The sequence below is a fragment of the Anarhichas minor genome, unplaced genomic scaffold, assembly GCF_050575085.1.
Source record: "Anarhichas minor isolate MPS153535 unplaced genomic scaffold, ASM5057508v1 ptg000016l, whole genome shotgun sequence".
Lineage (NCBI taxonomy): Eukaryota > Metazoa > Chordata > Actinopteri > Perciformes > Anarhichadidae > Anarhichas > Anarhichas minor.
In genome coordinates this window covers 935001-957500 of record NW_027466462.1, presented here as the reverse complement: position 1 = coordinate 957500, position 22500 = coordinate 935001, and the positions used below count along the sequence as shown (strand labels likewise).

At 41.9% G+C, this 22500-nt stretch overlaps 2 protein-coding genes across 2 annotated transcripts in view; both read right to left on the bottom strand.

Moving 5' to 3' along the window:
* Positions 1 to 6837: 6837 nt before the first annotated feature.
* On the bottom strand, positions 6838 to 11076 carry cnpy3 (canopy FGF signaling regulator 3). The gene is made up of 6 exons (XM_076092337.1): positions 10842 to 11076; positions 10039 to 10165; positions 9548 to 9644; positions 8693 to 8815; positions 8500 to 8617; positions 6838 to 8399 (listed from the first exon to the last, which is right to left on the bottom strand). The coding sequence occupies exons 1-6, from the start codon at positions 10945 to 10947 to the stop codon at positions 8128 to 8130; spliced, it is 843 nt and encodes a 280-aa protein (XP_075948452.1). The 5' UTR covers positions 10948 to 11076; the 3' UTR covers positions 6838 to 8127.
* A 10084-nt stretch (positions 11077 to 21160) lies between these two features.
* Positions 21161 to 22500, bottom strand: part of trpc5a (transient receptor potential cation channel, subfamily C, member 5a) — a 49839-nt gene continuing 48499 nt past the window's right edge. Inside the window, exon 17 of the mRNA XM_076092217.1 lies at positions 21161 to 22150. Coding sequence (XP_075948332.1) covers positions 21161 to 22150 — 990 coding nt within the window. The remainder of the gene's footprint in view (positions 22151 to 22500) is intronic.

The window sequence follows — 22500 nt, the reverse complement described above, 5'->3', positions numbered from 1 at the left end:
AGGAGGGAGGAGGAGAGAGAGAGGAGTGAGAAGGAGAGAGGAGAGAGAAGGAGAGAAGGGAGATGGAGAGAGAAGGAAGGAGAGAGAGAGAATGAGGGGAAAGGAGAGAGAAGGAGAGAGGATGGAGAGAGGAGGGGAGAGGAGAGATAAGGAGAGAGGAAGGAGAGAGGAGGGAGAGAGAAGGAGGGGAGAGGAGAGAAGGAGAGAGGATGGAGAGAGGAGGGGAGAGGAGAGATAAGGAGAGAGGATGGAGAGAGGAGGGAGAGAGAAGGAGGGGAGAGGAGAGAGAAGGAGAGAGGAGGGAGAGAGAAGGAGAGAGGAAGGAGAGAGGAGGGAGAGAGAAGGAGGGGAGAGGAGAGAAGGAGAGAGGAGGGAGAGAGAAGGAGAGAGAGGAGGGAAAAGGAAGCGATGGAAGCGGCTCAAAGTGGACGGAGGATTGATTCTGGAACACGTTTCGGTTCGTTTCATGCAGAATAAAAGAAGGAAAGTAAACTTTGAGGTTTGGCTGCTCAGAGTTCTTTTTTAACTTTCATGCCAAAAAAACTCTTTGAATTTAGTTGAAAGGCAGAAGAGTTGAGAGCCGGTCGACTTTGGACCAATAACTTTCATGCACATTGTCTAATTATTTGGGGATGATTTCATCAAGTGGCTCCGATCATAAGATAAGATTTAAACTTTTAACTATTTTAGCTTAAAACACATTTAAGATATTTAAAATGTATAAACCCAAACTGAGGTAAATTATTGTAAAAGCTCATCTACTGTAAGATGTTTTATTGATTTTCTTTTTAGAGAAATGCTGAGGGAATATGTCTAGCGCTTTTATTTTGAAAGGTAAGAACCAGGGATGTTAATGATTTTTAAGACAATAATACTTAAAAATAAGAAGGAGAGAGGGGAGAGAGAAGGAGGGAGCTTTAGGAGCATTGTTTCTTGTAGAGCTCATTCAGAATGTGAGTCTCAACCACTGTAGAAGTGGACGTATCCATCGTGACGAACATCATGTAAACAGCTCATTATTAATATTGTGCTTTTGTGTTGCATCTTTTGGAGTTTTGCTTTCTCACTGTACAAGAGAAACAGACTTGTGAGACAATGATGCTAAAATAGACGGCAGGACATGATGGAGGGATGAGACGTGAAGGAGAGTGTGATCTTCCGTCCTCAGGTCTGCTTTACTATCATTTCACAGCCTAAACGTGCAAAGGTCAGCTGTTATTAATGGCAGGGCCTGGAGGAGTGCGTGTGTGTGTGTGTGTGTGTGTGTGTGTGTGTGTGTCCGGGTATGTAAATGCGTGCGAGACAGTAAGTGTGAAGGCTTGCATGTCACACCTTTCTGCTCCAAATGTCATGTATCCTCCATTAGTGTCGTAGCTGTGTCGTCTCCACAGAACTGGAGGGGCTGTGATGAGCCGACAGCTATGGAAGCCCAGCACCGCCAAAATAAAAGTAGTCTTCAATGTACTCACAATCCATTTCTAAATTATGACTTTCTATCTCATAATTATGACTTTGTCATAATTTCAACTCTGATAATTTCAACTTTCTATCTCATAATTTCGAATTATAAATGGTGGACTAATTAAAATAAATAAAACAACAACGTATTGATGCTGGCATGAACTGTAAACACTGCCCTCTAGTGGTGAAGGCTTGAAAACCCTAAAAAAACAAACTCCGAAGCGCGGTGGATTGAATACAGACTTCAGATCCTGTTAAACATGAACGGCGATGTGAGGAGCCGTGTTGTGTTCGTGCTAACTGAACATTTCCTGCCGCTGCTCCTTTCCACCGGCGAAACCAGCGGGAGGCTTTTATTGAGAAGAAGTTATTGGAAAAATGTATTTGTCATCACGTTAGCGTAGCATTGTTAGCCGTAGCAGCACCGCTAACGGCTAACGTACTGCGGTTTCGTTCAGTTACATTATGATGCGTTCAGGCTCTGTTCGGTGAAAATGATTACACGGCGAATGTAAATTAGAACCCTACTGTGATGTGTTCAGATGTAGTTTTGGTGAGAAACTTGAATGGATCCAGTTGTTTGAAGATGTTTTCACAACAACGCAAATAGATATTAGAGACAAATTATGAGTCCGATTTTTTTAGCAATATAAATACAATCTTTTATTTCCTAATCATTTGAATCGTGTGTTTTTATGAAGAAAACAAACACTATAGATGAGGATAACAAAGTGAAAGGAGGACGTTTAGAACTGTTGATAGTCTGGAGCCTGTTAGACGAGCTGCTATGTGCGAGTTTAGTTTACATCAAAGAATAATAAAGCAAAGTCAATTCTTTCCTCATTAATTGTCTTTTTCCTCACACAATCTTCAATACTCTGATCAGAGTATTGATCAGAGTACTACTAGAGTACCCGTCCCTATCCGCTCCACATGCGGACCGACACGAGATAATTAGTGACGATTCTCTAGAACTCGAAACCGACTAAATGTCACCTCGTGCCGGTCTTCTGCTCCTTATTAAAAACAAAACGAGAAGCGGTGTAAAAAGCAGAGCGAATGCGGCGCTGCTCCGCTCCGCCTGATGTATTTCTGGAGGCGGCCGTGTCCCAGTTGCGTTCGGGAGGCAGGTGAAGGGTGTCTGGTGACAAAACGCCTGGTGTGTGTAGCCTATTTTCCGGGTTTTGACCTTCCCTGAACACACCGCTGTGAGCAGAACGAAGATGAATTGGAGCGCCGGGGCTAACTGATGGATATTAGTCTCATCTTCTCTTTGTGTTTTGCTCCTCTGCCGTCTCTTCCTCTCAGAGTAATGTTGGAGGTCACACTGGAGCTTCACAGTGAGGTTTTGGACAATAGTCTGTTGTTTAACCTGGAAACACAACAAATGGCTTTCAGTTAACGCAGAAGATTTGACTTCATGATGGGTGTTAGGAGGTCAGAGGTCAGAAATCTCCTCTTTCTGACCTTTCACTCCCTTCTCTCTCGCTCTCAAACGTTTCCTCGCTCTATTATAACTTCTATCACCTTTCCCCGTCTTCGTCCTTCGTGTCACGTTCAGGTCACATCAGAAGAAGAAGAAGAAGGCGGGAGAGCACGCTGACATTTTGTTGCTGCGGCTCTAAAGTGTTGATGTGAATCACGTTGAAGGAGTCGGTGCAGCGCGTCAACATGCCAGACGAGGTCGACACGGAGCTTTAGTTAGAGGAGGGTGTTATTATGAGGTGGCTATGAGGGCGCGAGCTAGCTGTTAGCAGCCGGTTAGCAGCACGGTAGCCTGCTTGGCTAAATAACGGCGCTAACAGCGAATGCTAACGGAGGCTGCACCACGACGCCTTCAAGCTCTATTCAGTTACGTGTATTATGAAGGTAAATTATAGAGTATATATATATATTGATTATGGTTTTATTTATTTATTCAGTGGCATAATTTGTCAAGATACATATTTATTTATATACACCCCCCCCCCCCCCCCACTCACTGTGAGCACAGACAGCAGGTGTGTAGCATTAATAGTGTAATTTACTAGTTATTGTGTACTTGTTCATGGGACAGAAAATCATTTCAGAGGGCGTGTGAGAGACAAACAGAAAGGAGAGCTTGTACATCACACACACACACACACACACACACACACACACACACACACACACACACACACACACAGAGATAATACCTGATGAAGATTGAAATAGGAGGAAGAATCAATATTTCCATTCAAACGCCTGTTTCGTTTTCTCCAGATTAGAGGCGACCATTTCTCTCTGCTCCATCACCAAACGACCACCATCCACAACCCTGTCACAGTGTGTGTGTGTGTGTGTGTGTGTGTGTGTGTGTGTGTGTGAGAGAGCACCCAGTGTCCTCACAGGGTTAGGAAAAAGGGTGAAGATATGGGACATATGAAGCCACTGAAGGGTCTCCGTAGGTGACATAAATGTGAGTGTGCTCGTCCACATTTGGTCTCTACATTCAATTTCCACCGTGTCCAAATAAACTGTCAACCCCAGAATGGCTGATAAAGTCTGTGTGTGTGTGTGTGTCACAATATTTGTCCTGTGTTATTGGAGCTCTGAGGCCACCGAGTCTTCTATAAACACATAATGTGAATTATTCAACAAATAAACACATCCAACACCAACACACACAAACAACATATTGTTTTTGTGCTCATTCAAACACACAAACATACACACACACACACACACACTATTCACCAGGTAAACACACACAAACCTGTCACTGGTATCTCAGAAGCCATGAGATGCACATGTCCACACACACACACACACACACACACACACACACACACACACACACACACACACACAGAGAGAGAAGTGTGTGGATTTTATTATTGAAAGGAGAGAAAAGGCTGATGGATTGAATTCCCTTCACACACACACACACACACACACACACACACACACACACACACACATTTCATTTTGTCTCATCTTAAGTGGATTTGTCTGTTGGTCAGTTCAGTAGAAGGTGAAATATAAACTGCCGTTACACTCGATGACGGGGCGACACCTACAGTGTGACGGAGGAACTGCAGGGAACTAGAAGAAGAGAAGTTCCTGGTTCCATAAAGGTTCCTTCAGGGTGCTGTTGTTCTTCAGGGTGTTGTTGTGAGTGACTGATGGTTACTTATTTGTACTTTATAACAAAACCGCCGTGAAACAATCAGGAAAACACAAAGAAATTCAGTTTAAAGTGAACGATAACAACAAGCAAGAAGCAGAGAATGTATAGAAATTGAGCTTGATGAGGAATTTAAGTATCATGAAAGTTGTTGGTTAATATTCTAGTTAATTGAATAATATTTTTCTTGCCGTGTACAGCCTGGTACCTCCCATAATCACACACACACACACACACACACATCGCTGGCAGACACAACAGCAGCGGAACCAAAGAACGTCAGTAAAAACAATAAATAAATCAACAACGTTATCAGAAACAAAAGGACGAGGAAGACTTTACCAGGTGGCAACTCATTCATTAAATTAACTCATTCATTAAATTAACTCATTCATTAAATTAACTCATTCATTAAATTAATTGCCAAAAAAAACAAGGTTAGGTCTTTACAATTGTGAATAAAATCCACATAAATGCCACTTCAGTCTGACTTACAGTCCAAAACATAAAGATATTTAATAATATAAAAACACACGTGTGAGAAGCCGGAACCAGAGAATGTTTAGCATTTAGCCTTATTTTTTTTTTACGACATTTGACATATACATGGAATGTGAGTACATTGAAGACTTCTTTAAACGTGGTGAACAACAGATGAAATACTTCAATTGTTGATGTTTCACATGGATTGTACTGAGCAAACGCACCCTTGAATACAATTTTAAGCAAGAAGCAGCTCTGAAGTATAAAGAATAAAACCAATGTGACTGAGGTGACGACCTTCAATAAACAGCAACTGGAACTTTTTTATTTTTTTATTTTTTTAAATAAAAAAATAATAAAAATCATTTTTTTTCTTTTTTTTTTCCGCCATTTTTTTGGCTTCCGGAAATGGGCTTCCATAGTAACACGACTCAACGAGGTCACAGACTTTTATATAACACCTGGCTTTAAAGCAGATTTTACACGACCGTGGAATTACAACTTCTGGTTCCGCCAAGTGACGTCGTTGGGCCCGGTAACGAATTTTCACATAACCATGAATTGAGAAAAATGCATCTTTAACGCATTAGATACATTTTTTAACCACAACATTTTTTTTGTGGTTAATTATCTTGTTAGTACGAATACTTCGAGCTGGGGTTGGTCATCTTCTCCAAAAAACATTTTGTTATATTTTTAACATTCAAATTAAATATATTTTTTAATAGAGTGGGTCATGCCTTCCCAGGAATAGATTTCGTAACATTGCGACCCACCCTACTCCGCCTGGTTGGCTTACACTGATATTCTTACCTTTAATTAACCTAACCAGTCTCATTCAGCATGGATTACTACCAGGAACAGGCCCAAAGGCCCAAAGTGTGTCAAGGGCCCGCCTGGCCTTCACCTTAAAAATGTCAACTCAAAGAGACACGAACCAACCAGGGAGGGACTCAAAATGACATCAAAATAAAACAACAAAAAAGAGAAACAAAAAGATTCTAAAGAGACCAAAGCAACTACAAAGAGACACATAACGACAAAGAGACACAGAACAACCACATTGAGATGCAAAGTGACTACAAAGAGGACAAAACAACTGCACAGAGACAGATACAAGCAACAAAAAGAGGCTGAACAGCTATAAAGTCTGTTTCTTGCTCTTACCTGTGACAGATGTTAAGAAGTCACTAAACTAACCCTGCAGCTAAATATTCTCACATGTTGAGGGAAGTTGCGTGTGTGACTTATTTTGCATATTCTGATGTCTGTACTTAACTGCAGAGCTGGGGTGTTAAATAACAAAATCTGCTGAATTGTATTAATCAATAAAAGCTTCTCTTTGGAATATGTTTTTTATTGTTATTATTTTGTTACTACTTCAGACCAAATGTGATCTGTACAATGACAAAATATTAAACCTCTATTTGAACTTAAGCCATAAAATCAGGCAACACAAAATTAATATAATATTCTCTTTTTGCTGCAACAACTAAAACTTAATGTCTTGACTGAGGACGTGTAGAGCTCTGCCTCCCTCTAGTGGTCTGACACACACACTACACCCACATGGTTATTTGAATACAGACAACTGTAAGATTGATTTATTGTTGTTATGATATTTTGACAAAGTTGCTGTTACACTCTGAGAGTGGGAGGAATAAAGGATTCATGTTGTGACTAACTTACTTTGAGGAGATGATGTGAAACTTCAGAACATTTTAAAATGACACTTTAAACCTGGAAATAGTCATTAAACCTGTTTATTGATCCACTGCTGCGTCTGCTCATGGGTTCAAGAAAGCGGCTCCAATACAACACAGTCAGCACTTTACTTCACAGTAAAAATCTGTAAAAACACACACACACAAAAAAACACATACACACACGCCTTAAATAGCAGCTGTTGTGCAACACACACACACACACACACACACACACACACACACACACACACACACAGATAATAAATGGAAAAATAAAACAGAAATCACGTTTAAAAAGGTGTCACGTGCTGTATTTACTCTTTAAAGGGAATTTAACTGAATCTGAGACCTCAAGATCACATTTATACAAAAAAAAATGCTAAAATCGTGTTTGCCTTAAAAAAAATAAAAAGATTACAACATTTAAAATATTATAAGGAAAAGCGATTATCTGTATGTTTTATATTTACCGTCTCAGGAAACAAAGGATAAATTAACTCAAAACAAATCATGTGAAAGTCTCAGTTTTCAGATGGAATGAACATAAACGTTAAAATAAATGAGAACAAACGTACAAATTCACATTATGATGAGACAGCATGAAAGATGAACTGCTGATCTACATTCAGAGAGGAACGAGAGGTAAAGAGCCTCTAGATGAGCATCTCAGTAGTCTGATTACATGTTAGAGTTCCAGTTGCTAGGCAGAATATCAATAACTATCAACATCCTGATATGAGACTAGATATCGTCTTAGATGTTTGATATGCAATACGGCCACTTAGTCATAATATCCACATTACTCAGGATTATTTATCACAAATCGAGGTATTTGATGTAAATATATTGAGCGATCTGATTTTTTTTCGTATCGTTTTGCAACTAATGATTCAATTAATGATTTCTTCTCATAAATCGATACATTCTTTCGTTGATAAAATGGTTTAATGGAGCCCAATGTGACGACTTTACATTAAAACAGTCCCAAAAAGATCTTAAAGAGTATGATGTCATCGTAGTGATCGATAGAAACGATTGCCTAAAAGTACCAAAATTTCCCCCAAATATCCCCCATGTTGAAGTGAACTGGAACTAGCTGTGACGCAAAGTTATTAATGGGGGTGGGGGGTGGGGGGGGGGGGGGGTTCCATCGAGATCAACTTGAATTTCAAAAAACGCCTTAAAAACGAAAAGAAGCTGAAATAAAACAAATTAAAAACCGTGTGTAACAATACTTTGACTTGTAGTCAAGCTGCAAACTGCTTTTTTTAATACTAAGTTTTGAATAAAAGAGGGAACCAGGGGGAGGGGGGGGGGGGAGGGGGGGGGTCACAGCTCCGTCTTCTGCCCAGACAGAGGCACCCGTGGCTGGATCTCCTCGTCCGCCGACGCCCCTCCGTCGGCTCTCTCCACCGGAGCTTTACTCTTCTTCTTCTTCTTGGCCTTCTTCTCGTTCTTCTTCTTCTTGGAGGTCTTCTCCCCGTCCGAGCCGCCGCCGCCGCCCTCGCCTCCTTTCTTCTTCTTCTTCTTCTTTTTCTTGTCCTCCGCGATGGCCGCCTGGTCGCCCTTCTTCTTCGGGGACCACTCCTCGTTCAGGCAGGCTGGACGGAGAAATAAAAGGAAAGAAGAAGAAGAAGATATCGAGGTGAAAGTGAAGTAAAAGAAGAAGAGAAGAGACTTTTATATCTGTGTTTTGTTTACCTCTGTCCTGTCCTTTGAGGACGTGCTTCTCACACAGATAGGTGGTGAGATCCTCCTCCTGGTTTCCTTTGTACCAGTCCTCAATCACGTCCTCGTACTTCTCTATCATCACGTCGCACTGCAACACAAGCACTAGCTGTCAGATTCAGGACTTTTCGTTCCCTTTCAGTGAAAGCGGCGATCTTGAACGCACCTGCTTTTTAAGGTCGGCCACTTCCGCCGAAGTCTCGTTCCACAGCTCGAAGGGAATGTCCATCACCACGTTCACGCCTTTGTTCACCAAACCGTGGAGCGTGGAGAAGGTCTCCGACATGCCCTGCAGACAGATAGGATGGAGCCGTCAGACAGGACACGAACTTCACACAAGCTTTTATTTACAGGCAGCACCTGGAGGGCTTTTATTTTGTAGTAGCTGCTCGCCTGTGACATACAAGTGTTGACGTTAAATTAGCCACCAAGCTAACTTAAATGTTGATCGAAGTTATTTACAGAGAGACACGTCTGCTTTAAAAACGCTGATAAGTAGTAAAACAAATGTAATAAAATGTTTGTTTTTAAAGTGCAACAAAAGCTGAAAGCAGGTGAACTGCATCATGGGAAATGAAGGTTTTGTGTCGAGTTTACTCTGCTGATCAAAATGTTTTTGTCAGTCTGAAACATTACAGGGGAGCAACAGACTTTAAGTAAGAGATTGAGACCATAAACTCATGTTTACAATGTTTACTGAGGTAATAAATCAAGAGAGAAGTAGAGTCATTTTCTCATAGACTTCTATACAACCAGAGGAGTCGCCCCCTGGTGGACACTAGAGAGAATGCAGCTTTAACACATGAAGCTTTGACTTCACTCTTCAGAACCGGAGGTTGCTGCTTGGTATGAACCCATTGATCCCATGTTAATATTTAAATATCTGTAGAAGCTTTAACATGTTAGAAATAAGGTTTCTTAAAATGCAGCTTTACCCGACACTTACCATCAAACTGCAGCTACACAACAAGTTCAATAACAGCAACAAACCTCAGTAACACACACACACACACACACACACCTTGGCAAAGCGGTTACTTCCACTTCTCTCTTTGTGCAGATTGTACGTCAACAGCCTCTGACACACATTTTCTATCACCTCGATGAATCGGAGGTCTCTGTGGAGACAAAGAAAGAGTTCAGGTTCACCTGCAAGAGGATCAGATTTAAAAACATAGACACTGGTTGACGGTGTCAGACTTTTATTTGATTATTTCAGTGCTGTTACAGGTGAACCTTTGAGTTAACCAGCATGTTGTTGGCTCCTCAGCACTTCAACTGTTTACAGAATGTCAGGTTCAGTGTGTTTGAATGATGCTCACAGTGAGAGACACAGAAAACCTGTCTGTGGTCTCATAGATGAAACCCAAACACAGTAAAAACATCTGATTTCTGTACGTCCACAATCAATTTTAGTTGATTGTGGACGTACTCACGTCGTACTCACGTCGTACTCACGCCGTACTCACGCCTATACCCCGCTCTCTGTCACACTGTAACATCAACACTCACGACTTGACGTATTTGATGGGCGGCGCCCCCTTGCTGTCGATGAAGCGGTAGTTCCTGCCGATGACCTCTTTGGTCTTCCCCGTCTCGTCGAACGCCGACTTCATCTCGATGCTGACGAACTTACACACTGGAGGACGGAGACGGAGAGAAGAGAGTCAATGACAACACAGATGACTATTTATTTATAAAGTTGTCTTAAACATTCAGGGAGGTTTTAGTCTGCAGCCAGCGTGACATTTAAAGCTGGTATTATCAGCTGATTTATGCGTTTTGACACATATGAGGGCAGATCAGTAAATTACTGTACAGAAATGTCTAAATATGTTTAAAAATAATTTTAAAACGTTGTCATTTTACAAATTATATAAAAGTAATTATGTTTAAAACAAATATTGGCAGCTTTTTGTGACAATAAAAAAAATATATATTGAGTATAAAAATGCACAATATATTAAATTAAATTAAAAGAGTAAAAAATGTTAAATATAAAAAATGCACAATATATACAATGAAATGGAATAATATATATTGTGCATTTTTTACATTTATATATTTAATATTAATGCAATTTGCTCTTCGACTAAATTAAACAACTCATAGATGAAGACCATTAACACCATTTGGTCTCAAGAAGAAGCTATTTAGAGGATGTTGTTGACATTGTGTGACCAAGCCGAATGTAAACAGTGATTATTGTGGTAACATCCGCCATGTTTTAGTGAAGTTGAGCCAGCAGACAGATACACTACAGTGACATCTTCTTTATTCCTCATTCAGGTCCTCGGACCCTGGTTTAGGTTTACCTTCACATTTGTTGGGGAGATAGACCCAGTCATCGTCTCCTGCGGTCTTAGCTGCTCCGACCGACGAAAGTATGGAGAAAAACGATAAATACGCCGCTAAAATCATATCGTCAGCTTTGTTCGACTCGTTATCTACTCATAAAAGTCGGTTTATACGTTAAAAAAGGCTTGAAAAGGACCGTTATCGCTCAGTTTCTACATCCTCTTCCTGGTTCATCACAGCTGCAGCGAAATGAAGAAGCGACTACTTCCGCTTTGAGCTGAGGGCCAATCAGAACGGTAGAAGTGGCAGCAGCTGGACCAATGAGAGGCAGAGGGGGCCAAAAAGAGGAATAAATATGAGAGAGGTATCACTCTGTGCCGAACACGAATAAAACTCATTAATTTGACCTGTTTATTATTATTAATGTAAGGGGGTGAGTGGCTGTTGTGGAATGTATTTCTGTGTATTTACAGAAGTACTTAACATAGGTACATATTCGAGGTATTCTCAGAGGTAAATATTGTACTTTTACTACATCTCAGAGGTACATATTGTGGACCAACACACATGAATTAACACCAATGCTAGGGAGTAACTCCTCCTGTTTATAGACTATCTTTGGCCTCAGTGTTACCAGTTGTTTTGTAGTTTTTTATTTCATCCAACAGAGGGAGCCATGCACAAACCTAAAGACCAATATGTTACTACAGGTTATGTAATATTGAATTTAGAACAAACCCTGTGTGTGTGTGGGTGTGTGCGTGTGTGTTTGTGTGTTTGTGTGCGTGTGTATTTTGCCAAGTCAAGACCATCAGTTGCCAATGGCGAAATGCTGCCATTTGATTGGTTTGGGGTCACTGGACATGCTTTTTTAGCCGATAGCCTTCGACCAGCTGCACGCGTCAGGTGTGTGTGAGTGTTTAATGTGGGTGAGGTAATTCAAGAGTTGTTATCTTTAACAATGACATCAATCATTAATACTTAATATAAATAGACAGCAGTGAAACTGTCATGTCGTTCCGTCCCTAAAAAGAGCATCAACACAAACAGTTATTAATATAATCTCTTTTTAAAGAGGCACTCATTGTAGTCTAGCCTATGGCTTATTGTCAATTAGGTTTTTTACATTCTAGGGATTCTACATTCATATGTTGGTGGATAAACATAGTTAGATTACCTTTAAACAAAAACTAAACAGACGGCTTAAAGAAACCCAAACCTGCAATCACGAGTAATCATACTACCTCATCTCTGGCACTGCTGTTACATACTAGCATTGTTTTTGTTGTATTGTGCTGCCCAGTGTTGCACTATAGTGTTTGTTGTAGCATCGTACCGCTAACATTAGCCCACTGAATTGTATAACCTGCCCAGGGACTGCAGGCGAAGATTAGCTCTGTAGCTAAAACTGAAATGTTGATTAATGTGCACTGTCACTGGTAAATAAATACATTTGTGGTGCTGCGAAAGTCAAGAATCATAAATATAAAATTGGGCATTTACAATGACAGAATATGTAAAATATATCTGTTTTAAAATGAAAAGAGACGTAAAAGAAAGTAGATGAACTGTTGCAAGTATACGTGCAATGTGCGAACATAATTACCTGTAGAGGAGTCACATGTATGCCTCGGTGCACGTGCATCCTATAATATATTGCGATTTTGTGCGCTTGAATGCATTCCTGTGTGTGTGTGTGTGTGTGTGTGTGTGAGTGAGAGGGAATAAAGCGATGTGTTTCTCAGTAGTTCAATAATAGTCCAGTTTTGCTGAGAGGTGCTTCAGTTTACTGCCAAAAGGACAGCCAGCTTCTCATTCCACAGCACACACACACACACACACACACACACACACACACAGATCGCTGTGTGTCTCATAGCAGAACTTGACACTGAGTTGGTGGAGGGGAGGTTGATGAAGAGAGAGAGAGAGAAAGAGTGAGCGAACGAGATGAAAGCTGTATTTTATTCAGCAGTGCAGCCCACACAACGGGCAAGCGAGGGCTTTGTTAAAAAATAAATAACTCATCTCTCTCATCTCTGCTCTCCTTTTCAGCTGTTCCTTGAATAAAATAATAATACATTCAGATTATATAGCAGGTTGTTGAAAAGCTCACTCGCTCTCAACTCATACGGTATGAAAAGAGGCGGCTTCTTTTTACACTTTAAAACCAACGTGTATGCAAACACACAACACACAACAGTGAAACAGTGACACCAACCTGGTCACTAAAAGCATCCCAGACAACAGAGAGAATAGAGGTGACTGTGGTTAGAGGCTTTGTATTCAAACAAAAATATGTCTTCATTGAAAATCTGAATGCTCCTCTTCTCTGGTTACAGTTTGGGTTCATGCATTAAAAAAAGTTCTGCTACATCATTTACTCAACATTTTCCTACCTTTACATAAAAAAGGAGTCTTGTTTTGGGAAATATTAAGATGAAATTGAGCCCCGACCCCCTTAATTCCTGTTGCTACGCCTAACAAGCTTTCAATTTTAGGGTATTTAGCCCAAATTTAAACATTTTATTCTGTCAGTTGTAGCTAGCTGGCTACTTACATCATTTTGTCCCGGCTCTGTAAAATATCTTCGTGTGCTGTAGCTTTAACAACTCCATCTATTCACCGTTGGCTAAGCCCCGCCCCCCGCTACGTTACCACGGAGCCCACACTGTCACTAACTGCACTCCCTGAAGAATTATTATCTAATTTTTGGGAAAAAGGTGATTTCAGAGAGAAGCAGACAGAAGATTCCACGATAAAGATAGAAGCTAAAAGCTACAGCTCACAGTGTAAAAATAAACCACCACATAATCAGGATATCGAGACAGAAGACAATGAAATAAAGGAACAACACTCTTCCTCTTTGTCACTGTTAGCAGCATGTGTTTACAATTAGCATACCTTCAGTAGCTAGCATAGCATAACACTAGCTTATGATGTGCTAACGTACTCTGCTAGTGTTAGCTCCACAGGTTTTTTTTATGTAGAAACGTAACATTTTTTAAATGTATATCTTCCTCCAACCTCTTCGGGTAACGAGTATCTCGATCACACAGCGTTTAAACTTGACGAGCTCCAAATCTGAACCCTGCTGTGATTGGCCAGTCTGCGTTCGAGGGGCGGGACTTAGCGAAGAGTCAATTGGAAGGAGAGGAAGATAAAACACAGCCCCAGATGTGGATGTCCAACGTAATTTTGCCCATATAGTATAACATTAATAAATACATACGATATGAATAAATTAAACTCTGCTTACATAAGTAAAATCCACTACTACTTGACCTGGTTTACCTGGATCTAGACTGTGAGAAACCACATCCTCACAGTCTCCTGGTGAGCAGGTTCTTCCTCACAACCCGCTCCATCAGAGGAGACAGTCTCAGAGTGAGTCTCAGAAAAACGTGTCTAAAAATAAACCTGAGCTGCAGAGCCGGAGCAGACGAAGCGACTGACAACGGCACATTTCAATTTAAAGCTTCTCTTTGTGGACATGTAGCAGGTGTTTGGGTGTTCGGAGGGTGTTCTTTTAAATGATGGTGGCAACGGTTCCATCTTTGATTATCCTTGATCCTTGATTTCTCCTCTCTAGCGTTAAAATATGACTTTATATTAATTATATTCACAATGTTTGTATCAGTTTAAAGAACAGGATGGATGTAAACACCTGAACTCACCACGACTCCACTTCATCACCCTCTCGCTGTTGTTTGCAGCGGTAAATATGTTTAAATATATACTGCTGTAGAATTAAAGATATATAATTATACCTTTCTACCAATGCAATGAAGGCAGAAACTGGAAGAAAATGGTAGTTCCTGTTTGGAAACCTGTTTCAAAACTAAAGATGAAGGGACGCCAGTCAAATAAAGAGTCGGAGCACAGCCCAGTTTTCTAAGGATGCCTTTATTAAAGAGTCAACAACGTGCGCTATAGCCGTCCGGTTCTAGAAAAATAACACAGTCATACATTCATCCATGTGGAAATTTCCAAAAATAACAAAGAAAAACAAGGCCAGGTTTTTTTTATTTTTAGATCTCAAAATCCCTTTAGAAGGTGAGTAGCGGAACCTGAATGATGCCATATATATACATATATGTATATATGTATATATATGTATATATATATATATATATGTGTGTGTGTGTGTGTGTGTGTGTCACTGTGTGTGATGAGTAGCCACGCCAAATTGTTTTGGTCTTTTTCTTAAAGGAACAGTCAGTCAGATCTTAAAACCACTCAGCAACAAAATGACCAAAACCACATGCTGGTATTTGATTATTGATTAAAGTATTCAGTGTCGTTTAGAGTCACGTTAACGGGTTCAAAGCTGTGTGTTAGTCGGTGTAGCTAAGCTGTAACACACAGATGTGATGGTGATTGAGAGTAAAGACAACAAGATGAAGAAACCTCCGGTACTGAAAAGTGAAGTCAGTGTCTTAAAGCTGCATTCTCTCTAGTGTCCACCAGGGGGCGACTCCTCTGGTTGTATAGAAGTCTATGAGAAAATGACTCTAATTCTCTTGATTTATTACCTCAGTAAACATTGTAAACATGAGTTTATGGTCTCAATCTCTAGTTTCAAGTCTTCTTCAATACAGCATGATGTTCATTTAGTACATTATGGTCCATTTAGAGTCAGACAGACCTTTAACCCTTTCACAGTGTGTTTTCACTTCATGAAAGTCAATTGTAACATTTTGGTCGCTTACAAATGTTTATGATTCAGCATTTCAGTCGTACTTAGCTCCGTCCTTTTGTGTCACTTCTGGTTGCAAAAAAACAAGATGGCGACGACCTAAATGACAAAGTCGAGGCTTCAAAACCGCGGTCGGTTTACAAACCAAATAATAACCATTAACAAAGTGTTAAAAATATCAATGTAATGTTCATAGATGTTTTACAAACAATTAAAACAAAAGATTTACAAATTATTTGGCCATCATTAACAAATACTTATATGCGCAACAATACACTGTTAACATCCATTTTAGCATAACTCATAATTAGTAAAATAACTTTCAATGTAAAGTATAAAGCAAATATTATTGATGAAAGATGGAAAATGTATCAGCAGATTAGTTTTTTTCTTATTTCCATCTTCCGTATTTAAAATGAAAACTCCTCCGACGTTGTTGTTGTTTCTGAAGGATTCTGCGTCATGTGATACAACAACCCTCCCTCCCTCCCCTCTCTCACACTCACACACACACACACACACACACACACACACACACACACACACACACACACACACACACACACACACACACACACCTAAGATCTATAGCAGTGGACAAGAGGTTGTCTTCGGTTGCCTTGGAGGCACACAGGACTATTACTGCTCTGTGTGTCTCTGTGTGTGTGTGTGTGTGTGTGAGATTCACATTGCAGAGATCACACAGCATTATTAAAGTGGACTGGAGGCTGCAGCCGCCTCAAACTACTTAAAGTCAAACCTGCAAACCTGTGTAGGTGTGTGTGTGTCGTCCCATCTGTCCTTTTAGAAGACATCGTCTTCAATGATGCTCAATTTGCTTCTTTATTGCATAGTTCCTCTTTCTACCGTGCACACACACACGCACACACACACACACACGTTGTGTATGAGTCTTGATAAATACACATCAAAGGCTCAGCAGCATTGAATCATGGTATTATTGATACCGATCAATCAGTGTGATCGATTGATCGGTCGCACCGGTGTTGTGGCGTGTTACCGTGTGTGTGTGTGTGTGTGTTAATAACAGGCGGTGACCCTTAAGTCTTGGTGACAGCTACCCTTTCAATCGATCAATACTCCTTTCAAAATAAAAGTCCTCGCTCGTCGCAACACTTTCAGATCTCAGCCCCCCGGCCGCGGTTGTCACTGCGATGGATGAGGTGTGATGGATTATCAAACCTGTGGCTCGGTGCATGCATCGCACCGCGCGGCTCTGATTATGGGGTGGTGACATGCAGGCTGGTTGCCGTGGTAACTAAGAGAATCCATTTTTTTCCCCCTCGTTCCTGCTCTCTGGGTTTATCTGCAGTCTGTGTGATGTCGAGTTGAGTCAGACGCACTGAGGATTCGCAGCAGGATTTCCAGCTCGACCAACGCTTTAGTGGACCTCAGATTCATTTAGAGACACAATGTGAACACTACATTGCTCTAAGATATATATACGAGTGATATTATGAGGTTTTTTCTCTGTTTTCTGTTAAGAAAAGCTGAGAAAATCTTATTTCATCAGTCAGAAGTTGCAACAGGGTTGCATTTAAACTCTTTGGGGCCCTTTACTCTCGTCTCCTTCCCTTCTTTGGTCACCTTCTCCGTCAGAAACAATCGTTCTCCAGAAACAACAGCGTGGCTCCGACCTTTTCCGACAAACTTCTCCATCATGCTGATTACGTAAGATCACATTTCTTGGGGAGAAGTTGTGTATTTATACATGCAGCAGCTTATGAATTGATTTTTGAGTCCAGTACTCACTCTCTTCAGAGAGGAATGTGTTTTGTTGGGCAGAGGACGGAGAATGTAGGTCGAAAAACAAAACAAAGAGCTAAAAGAGGCTCAAAGCGACACCTTTCACTTTACATACAGTCATTTTAACAACTTTTAGTCCCTCAAAAAAACCAGTATTTCCCCTCCAGGAAGTTAGCTAAATCACAATATAGCCGACTGTGGGATGCACAATGTTTGTCAAAACACCATTTTAAACTAAATAATGTCCTTCACATCATATTCTACAAACGAGAGAAAACGTCTTTGTTTGATGCAGAAATCCCACCACAACCATGTTTATATGTGTTTCAATGAGAATGAAAATAATGATATAAAAATGATCCTTTCCTCTGATGTCATATCAGAATTACAGTATCAGTCAAAAATAATCACAGTTAGATATTTATCTGAAACATGGATTCTCTTCTTATCACTGCTATTGAGAGTTGAACAGTGAAACGTTCTGTTTGGACTTTGTGTTGATGAAGGATTCCTTTATTAGTAAGAAGCTAGTTGACAAAATACATTTTCAAAGCATTTAATATAAAAACATTGATTAGAGCAGCTTTAAAACTCCACATGAGGATGTGATATTGTCCTCTAAAGAGTTTGAACTAAACCCAAATATATGTTGTATTTTTGTCACCTGTCACCTTCCTTTACTTTGTCTAAAGTGCTCACTGTGTGTTGTTGACAGTAACGCTGTGAAATGGACACAGCAGGTTAACTAGTCCTCACATTCAGTTCAGTAAAAGACCTCTGTAACAACAGCTGATCTGACGCCTCCGGCACAAACACTACACGGTTCAAACTAAAGATCATTTTATGTTTTTGAAAACAAAAGCAGTTTTTTCTCACACGGTCTCACGGCAGTTTGTGAAATAGTCACGAAATGGATCCTTTGATTTTGTGTCCAGGGACGTTACGTTAAAAACGAAAGTTAGATTAAGGCAACTAAACGTCTTAGTTAGGTTATGGAAAAACATCATGGTTGTCTTTAAAATAACTACGTACAGTTAGGTTTAAGCAACTAAACCAACAGTTAGGTTCAAGCAACTAAACCAAGAGTTAGGTTCAAGCAACTAAACCAAGAGTTAGGTTCAAGCAACTAAACCAACAGTTAGGTTCAAGCAACTAAACCAACAGTTAGGTTCAAGCAACTAAACCAAGAGTTAGGTTCAAGCAACTAAACCAACAGTTAGGTTCAAGCAACTAAACCAACAGTTAGGTTCAAGCAACTAAACCAACAGTTAGGTTCAAGCAACTAAACCAACAGTTAGGTTTAAGCAACTAAACCAACAGTTAGGTTTATGAAAACTGTCACACGGATGCATTTAATTTCTGTGTCGACCACAAATAAGGATCCTAATTGACTTTTCATTGACATTAATTTCGTGCTAAGCGTCATGAAAACAACAGACATTCGTGTCCCTGTACACGAAACCAATAGATTGCATTTCACAAGCTGCCGTGACACCGGGCTGAAGAACGGCAGCAGGATTAAAGTTAGTCGTCTGTCGGGTGTCACCACCAACCACTCAGCTGCCCCTGCCCCCCCCACTAGTCCCGGAAGCTCCCCGACTCCGTGACGTGACATCATGATTACAGGACGGTGAGCACGGGGGTAATCCGTGACATTTCGGGGATGTTGTGATTCATTGAAACGGGTTGAAGCTCTCTGCCGCCGCCGCTGCCAAGACAGCTGGTGGTGAGGTCATAGCGCTGGCCCGAGGCGACAGTGTGTGTGTGTGTGTGTGTGTGTGGTTGTAAGAAAGGTAAAGAGACAGATTATGGATTGGACAATCAAGAGGACAAGAAGGAGAGACGGATGATGTCACCCAGAAGGCGGCGGACTCGCTCATAAAACATTTAGCAGCTACTCATCACACCAGCGGATATATGTGAGCGTGTGTTTGCATGTGTGTGTTGCAGGTAACGGTGTTTTCTTTTTCTTTAATTTTATTCTTTTTTTGATCAAACATGCATAATTTCTCTACTTCGCCTCTGACAGTCGTATAATAGACCAGAGTATAATTCAACAGCCTCTGCTCATGCCAACGTATGTTTTTTGAAGACGCAGCACTGAGCGACTTCAAGAAAATAAAATAAAAAGAAAAGAAATAAAATAAAAGATTCAAGATGAAATTCTGGTGAAATTTCCCTTTAAAATAGATTTTCCCAGAAAGAAAGGCAAACCCGTCTCTACTCTCTCCGATTGTTCCCCATTCGGTCGACCTCCCCCGCCTCCCATTATTCCCTCCGCCTCCTTTCTCCCCCCTTCACACACCCGTCACCCTTCTTCCCCACAATAAACATCAGCGTATATATTTCTATTCACCAGGTTAAAGTGTACTTATTAAGGAAGAGCTGAACGAGAAGCCAGGATATCGTAGGCAACTCAAGTAGAAGCAAAGACAGTCTTAAGAAACCAGAATAGTCCTCGGTGCTATTATTAGAAGTCTCTTATTATTATTATTATTAGCGTTATTATTATTACTAGTGTAACTGTTATTAGGATAAAGTAAAGTTCCTTGGCCCTTGTTGTTGCAGAGAGAGAGGGTGCGGCCTGTCGACAGCAGAGCGACGGTTCCACGTTGTTCTCTTTCAACCCAGCGATTCGGTTGAATCCATCAGAACCCAGAGTTAAAGGGGAGGTTATTCCATCTGGTCCACGGTCAATTGTTTTTGGCAATTTCAAGTTCGGATGTGCTCCATTTGGCTGAAAGAATTTCAGGGTTTGTTCCGTTCAAATTCCGGCGGTTTCAAGAGGATTTAATTCCGATTCTCATTCCGTTGGTTTGCGGTTAAAGGGCAAAAAAAACAGGATTTTCTACTTTTTAAAGATATATCCTTTTCTGAAAAGTCGCTTTGGCTACTTGTAACTCCGTAATAATCATGCGTGTTTGATTCTTCCCAGGAGAAAGAAGAAATCGTGTACTCTCCCTTTAAAGCTCCTCCATCTTGTGGCGTGGAAAGAAGGCAGACGTCAATAAATACAGTTTGGCGTGATTTTGTGATTAAGAAGGAGACATATATGACACCGCTGTCAGTTCAAGTTAAATTATGAATGTTTGTGTCATGAACTTTTAAACTATGAGGGGTTTAATGAGCGTAAAACATTCCCAGATACTGTGATGGGAAAGAATCGGGGAAAGCGACGCATGCAGGGAGCAGCACAACGTGGAAGCTAATTCTAATTCGTTCTAAATCAGTTTTTTACAGTTAACGTGAAGAATATATTCAGAGGGACGGATAGTGAAGCTCCGGGTAGCTCTGCACTACAACCATTAACTTCTCCTTTTATTTGACCGTTTAGACCGACACAGGATACAGAGAAGGTATCAGCTCTGATTGATTGTCCCTCGTCACATGACACGCGGTGCATCGTTCCAAAAGTTGAACTATCTTTGATCTCTGGTCGCAGCTGTCGCGACACTGACAAAAACAAGCTGCGGCACGTGAACGGCTCTTTACTTTGGTAGCTCCCTCGCTTTCTATCTAGCTTGCCCACTGGGTATCTAGTCAGCGCTTGCTACCTAACTTGCATGGGGCAATCTTTTTTAATGGACAAGAGTAAACAATAATGTGTCATCCGCCATATTCCACCCAGATGATGTCAAACTGTTTTTATGGACATCTGCCCGGTGTCAGCATCCCTTCTGGAACCATCACTGAAGCCGCTCCGCTCTTTGAAATTGTTGCCGTCTAGAATGCGCGTGATTCCGGAACCCATCCTGCTGAGTTCTAGAACCCCTCCCCCCCCCCCTCTCTCTCTCTCCGTCTCTCTTCCTTTGAACATGTTCAGCCATTTTGCAAACAAACAAAGAAAAACAGTCTGGTTGTCCCTCTCTCCTATAGCTGCGTGGTCACGGAGTCCTCTATGACGTCATCGCAGGGTCCCACCCACCCGCCAATCATCAACCCCCTTCCTCCATCCACGCCGCCCTCGCCCGCTCCTCCCACGCCTCCGCCCTGGAAAACGTCCTCGCTGGAGTCCAGGAGGCGCGAGCTGGACTCGGACATGTTGGAAGCACAGTGCAGGGATTGGCAGGGGCACGGGGGCGGGAGGGGCAGCGTCAGGAGCGAGTCCCGCCCGTTCGTTCTCCGCGGGGAGAACGAGGGGTTACTGATGTCGACCGAGCGGCCCACCTCGTTCAGGTGGGTCTCGCTCCTGGTCACGCCAACGACTCCGAAGTCGGCGTGGCCGTGGCTCCCCAGGGGGCGGAGCAACCCGTCGGAGATGGTGTAGGAGGGCGGGGACTGGAGGGGCAGAGGCATGGGCGGGGCTCGGCGCTTGGAGCGCGAGAACAGGTAGGAGAGGCGCTTGAAAGACTCCGTCTTTGACCCCGGAGTCGAGAGGCGCTGCAGTCGGGTCCTCGTACGAGCGAACGATGAGGAGAACGTCGAGGAGAACGATGAGGACGGGGACATGAGGACGTTGGTGGAGGACGGAGGGATGACGGTCGTTCTCAGCCCGTTGCTCTTTGGTTTCCCCTCCTCTTCCTCCTCCTCTTCCCCCCATCCAATGCCCTCCTCCAGCTCCTCCTCCTCCCCCTCTACGCCTCCTTCTAGCCGGGTCATCCCAGAAATGGAGCACACCAAGGCGGACACTCCGAGCGTCGGCGACTGCCCGTCGTCGTCCTGCAGCGGTTTCAGGAACGTCACGCCCTTTGACTTCGGGCCCCCAGCGCCGTCGCCCGATTCGCTGTCGTCCTCCGAGGCCATGGCGCCGTCGTCTCTCGCCGCCTCACCGGAGGAGGAGTAGTGGCGCCGGGGAGGACGCCGGTTGCCGAGGAGATCCAGGACCTCGTAGCGGAAACTGGAGATGTCCTGCTTCAACTCCTGGAAAGAGACGGAGAGAGAAGTGTTGAGAATTTAATGTTATGTAACTCTTTTTGTTTACTTTAAAACAAAGACTTAATCTAAGAAGTGGATGTAGTCCTCATAACGCCACCCATTTGTTTCTGGACTACAGTTTTGATGCCTCGAGTTTGGCATTTTGGCCGTCGCCATCTTGTTTTTTGCAACCAGTGAACAGAAGTGACCATAATTGGACTGAGGAGTGACGTAGAGACACCGAATACGGCTCTGGTAGCGTCAGCGACCTGTCAATCACTGTAGCCCCGCCCTAAAGCATCCCCTGCTTTATGGTCTGTTTGACTCTAAATGGACCTTAATGTACTAAATGAACA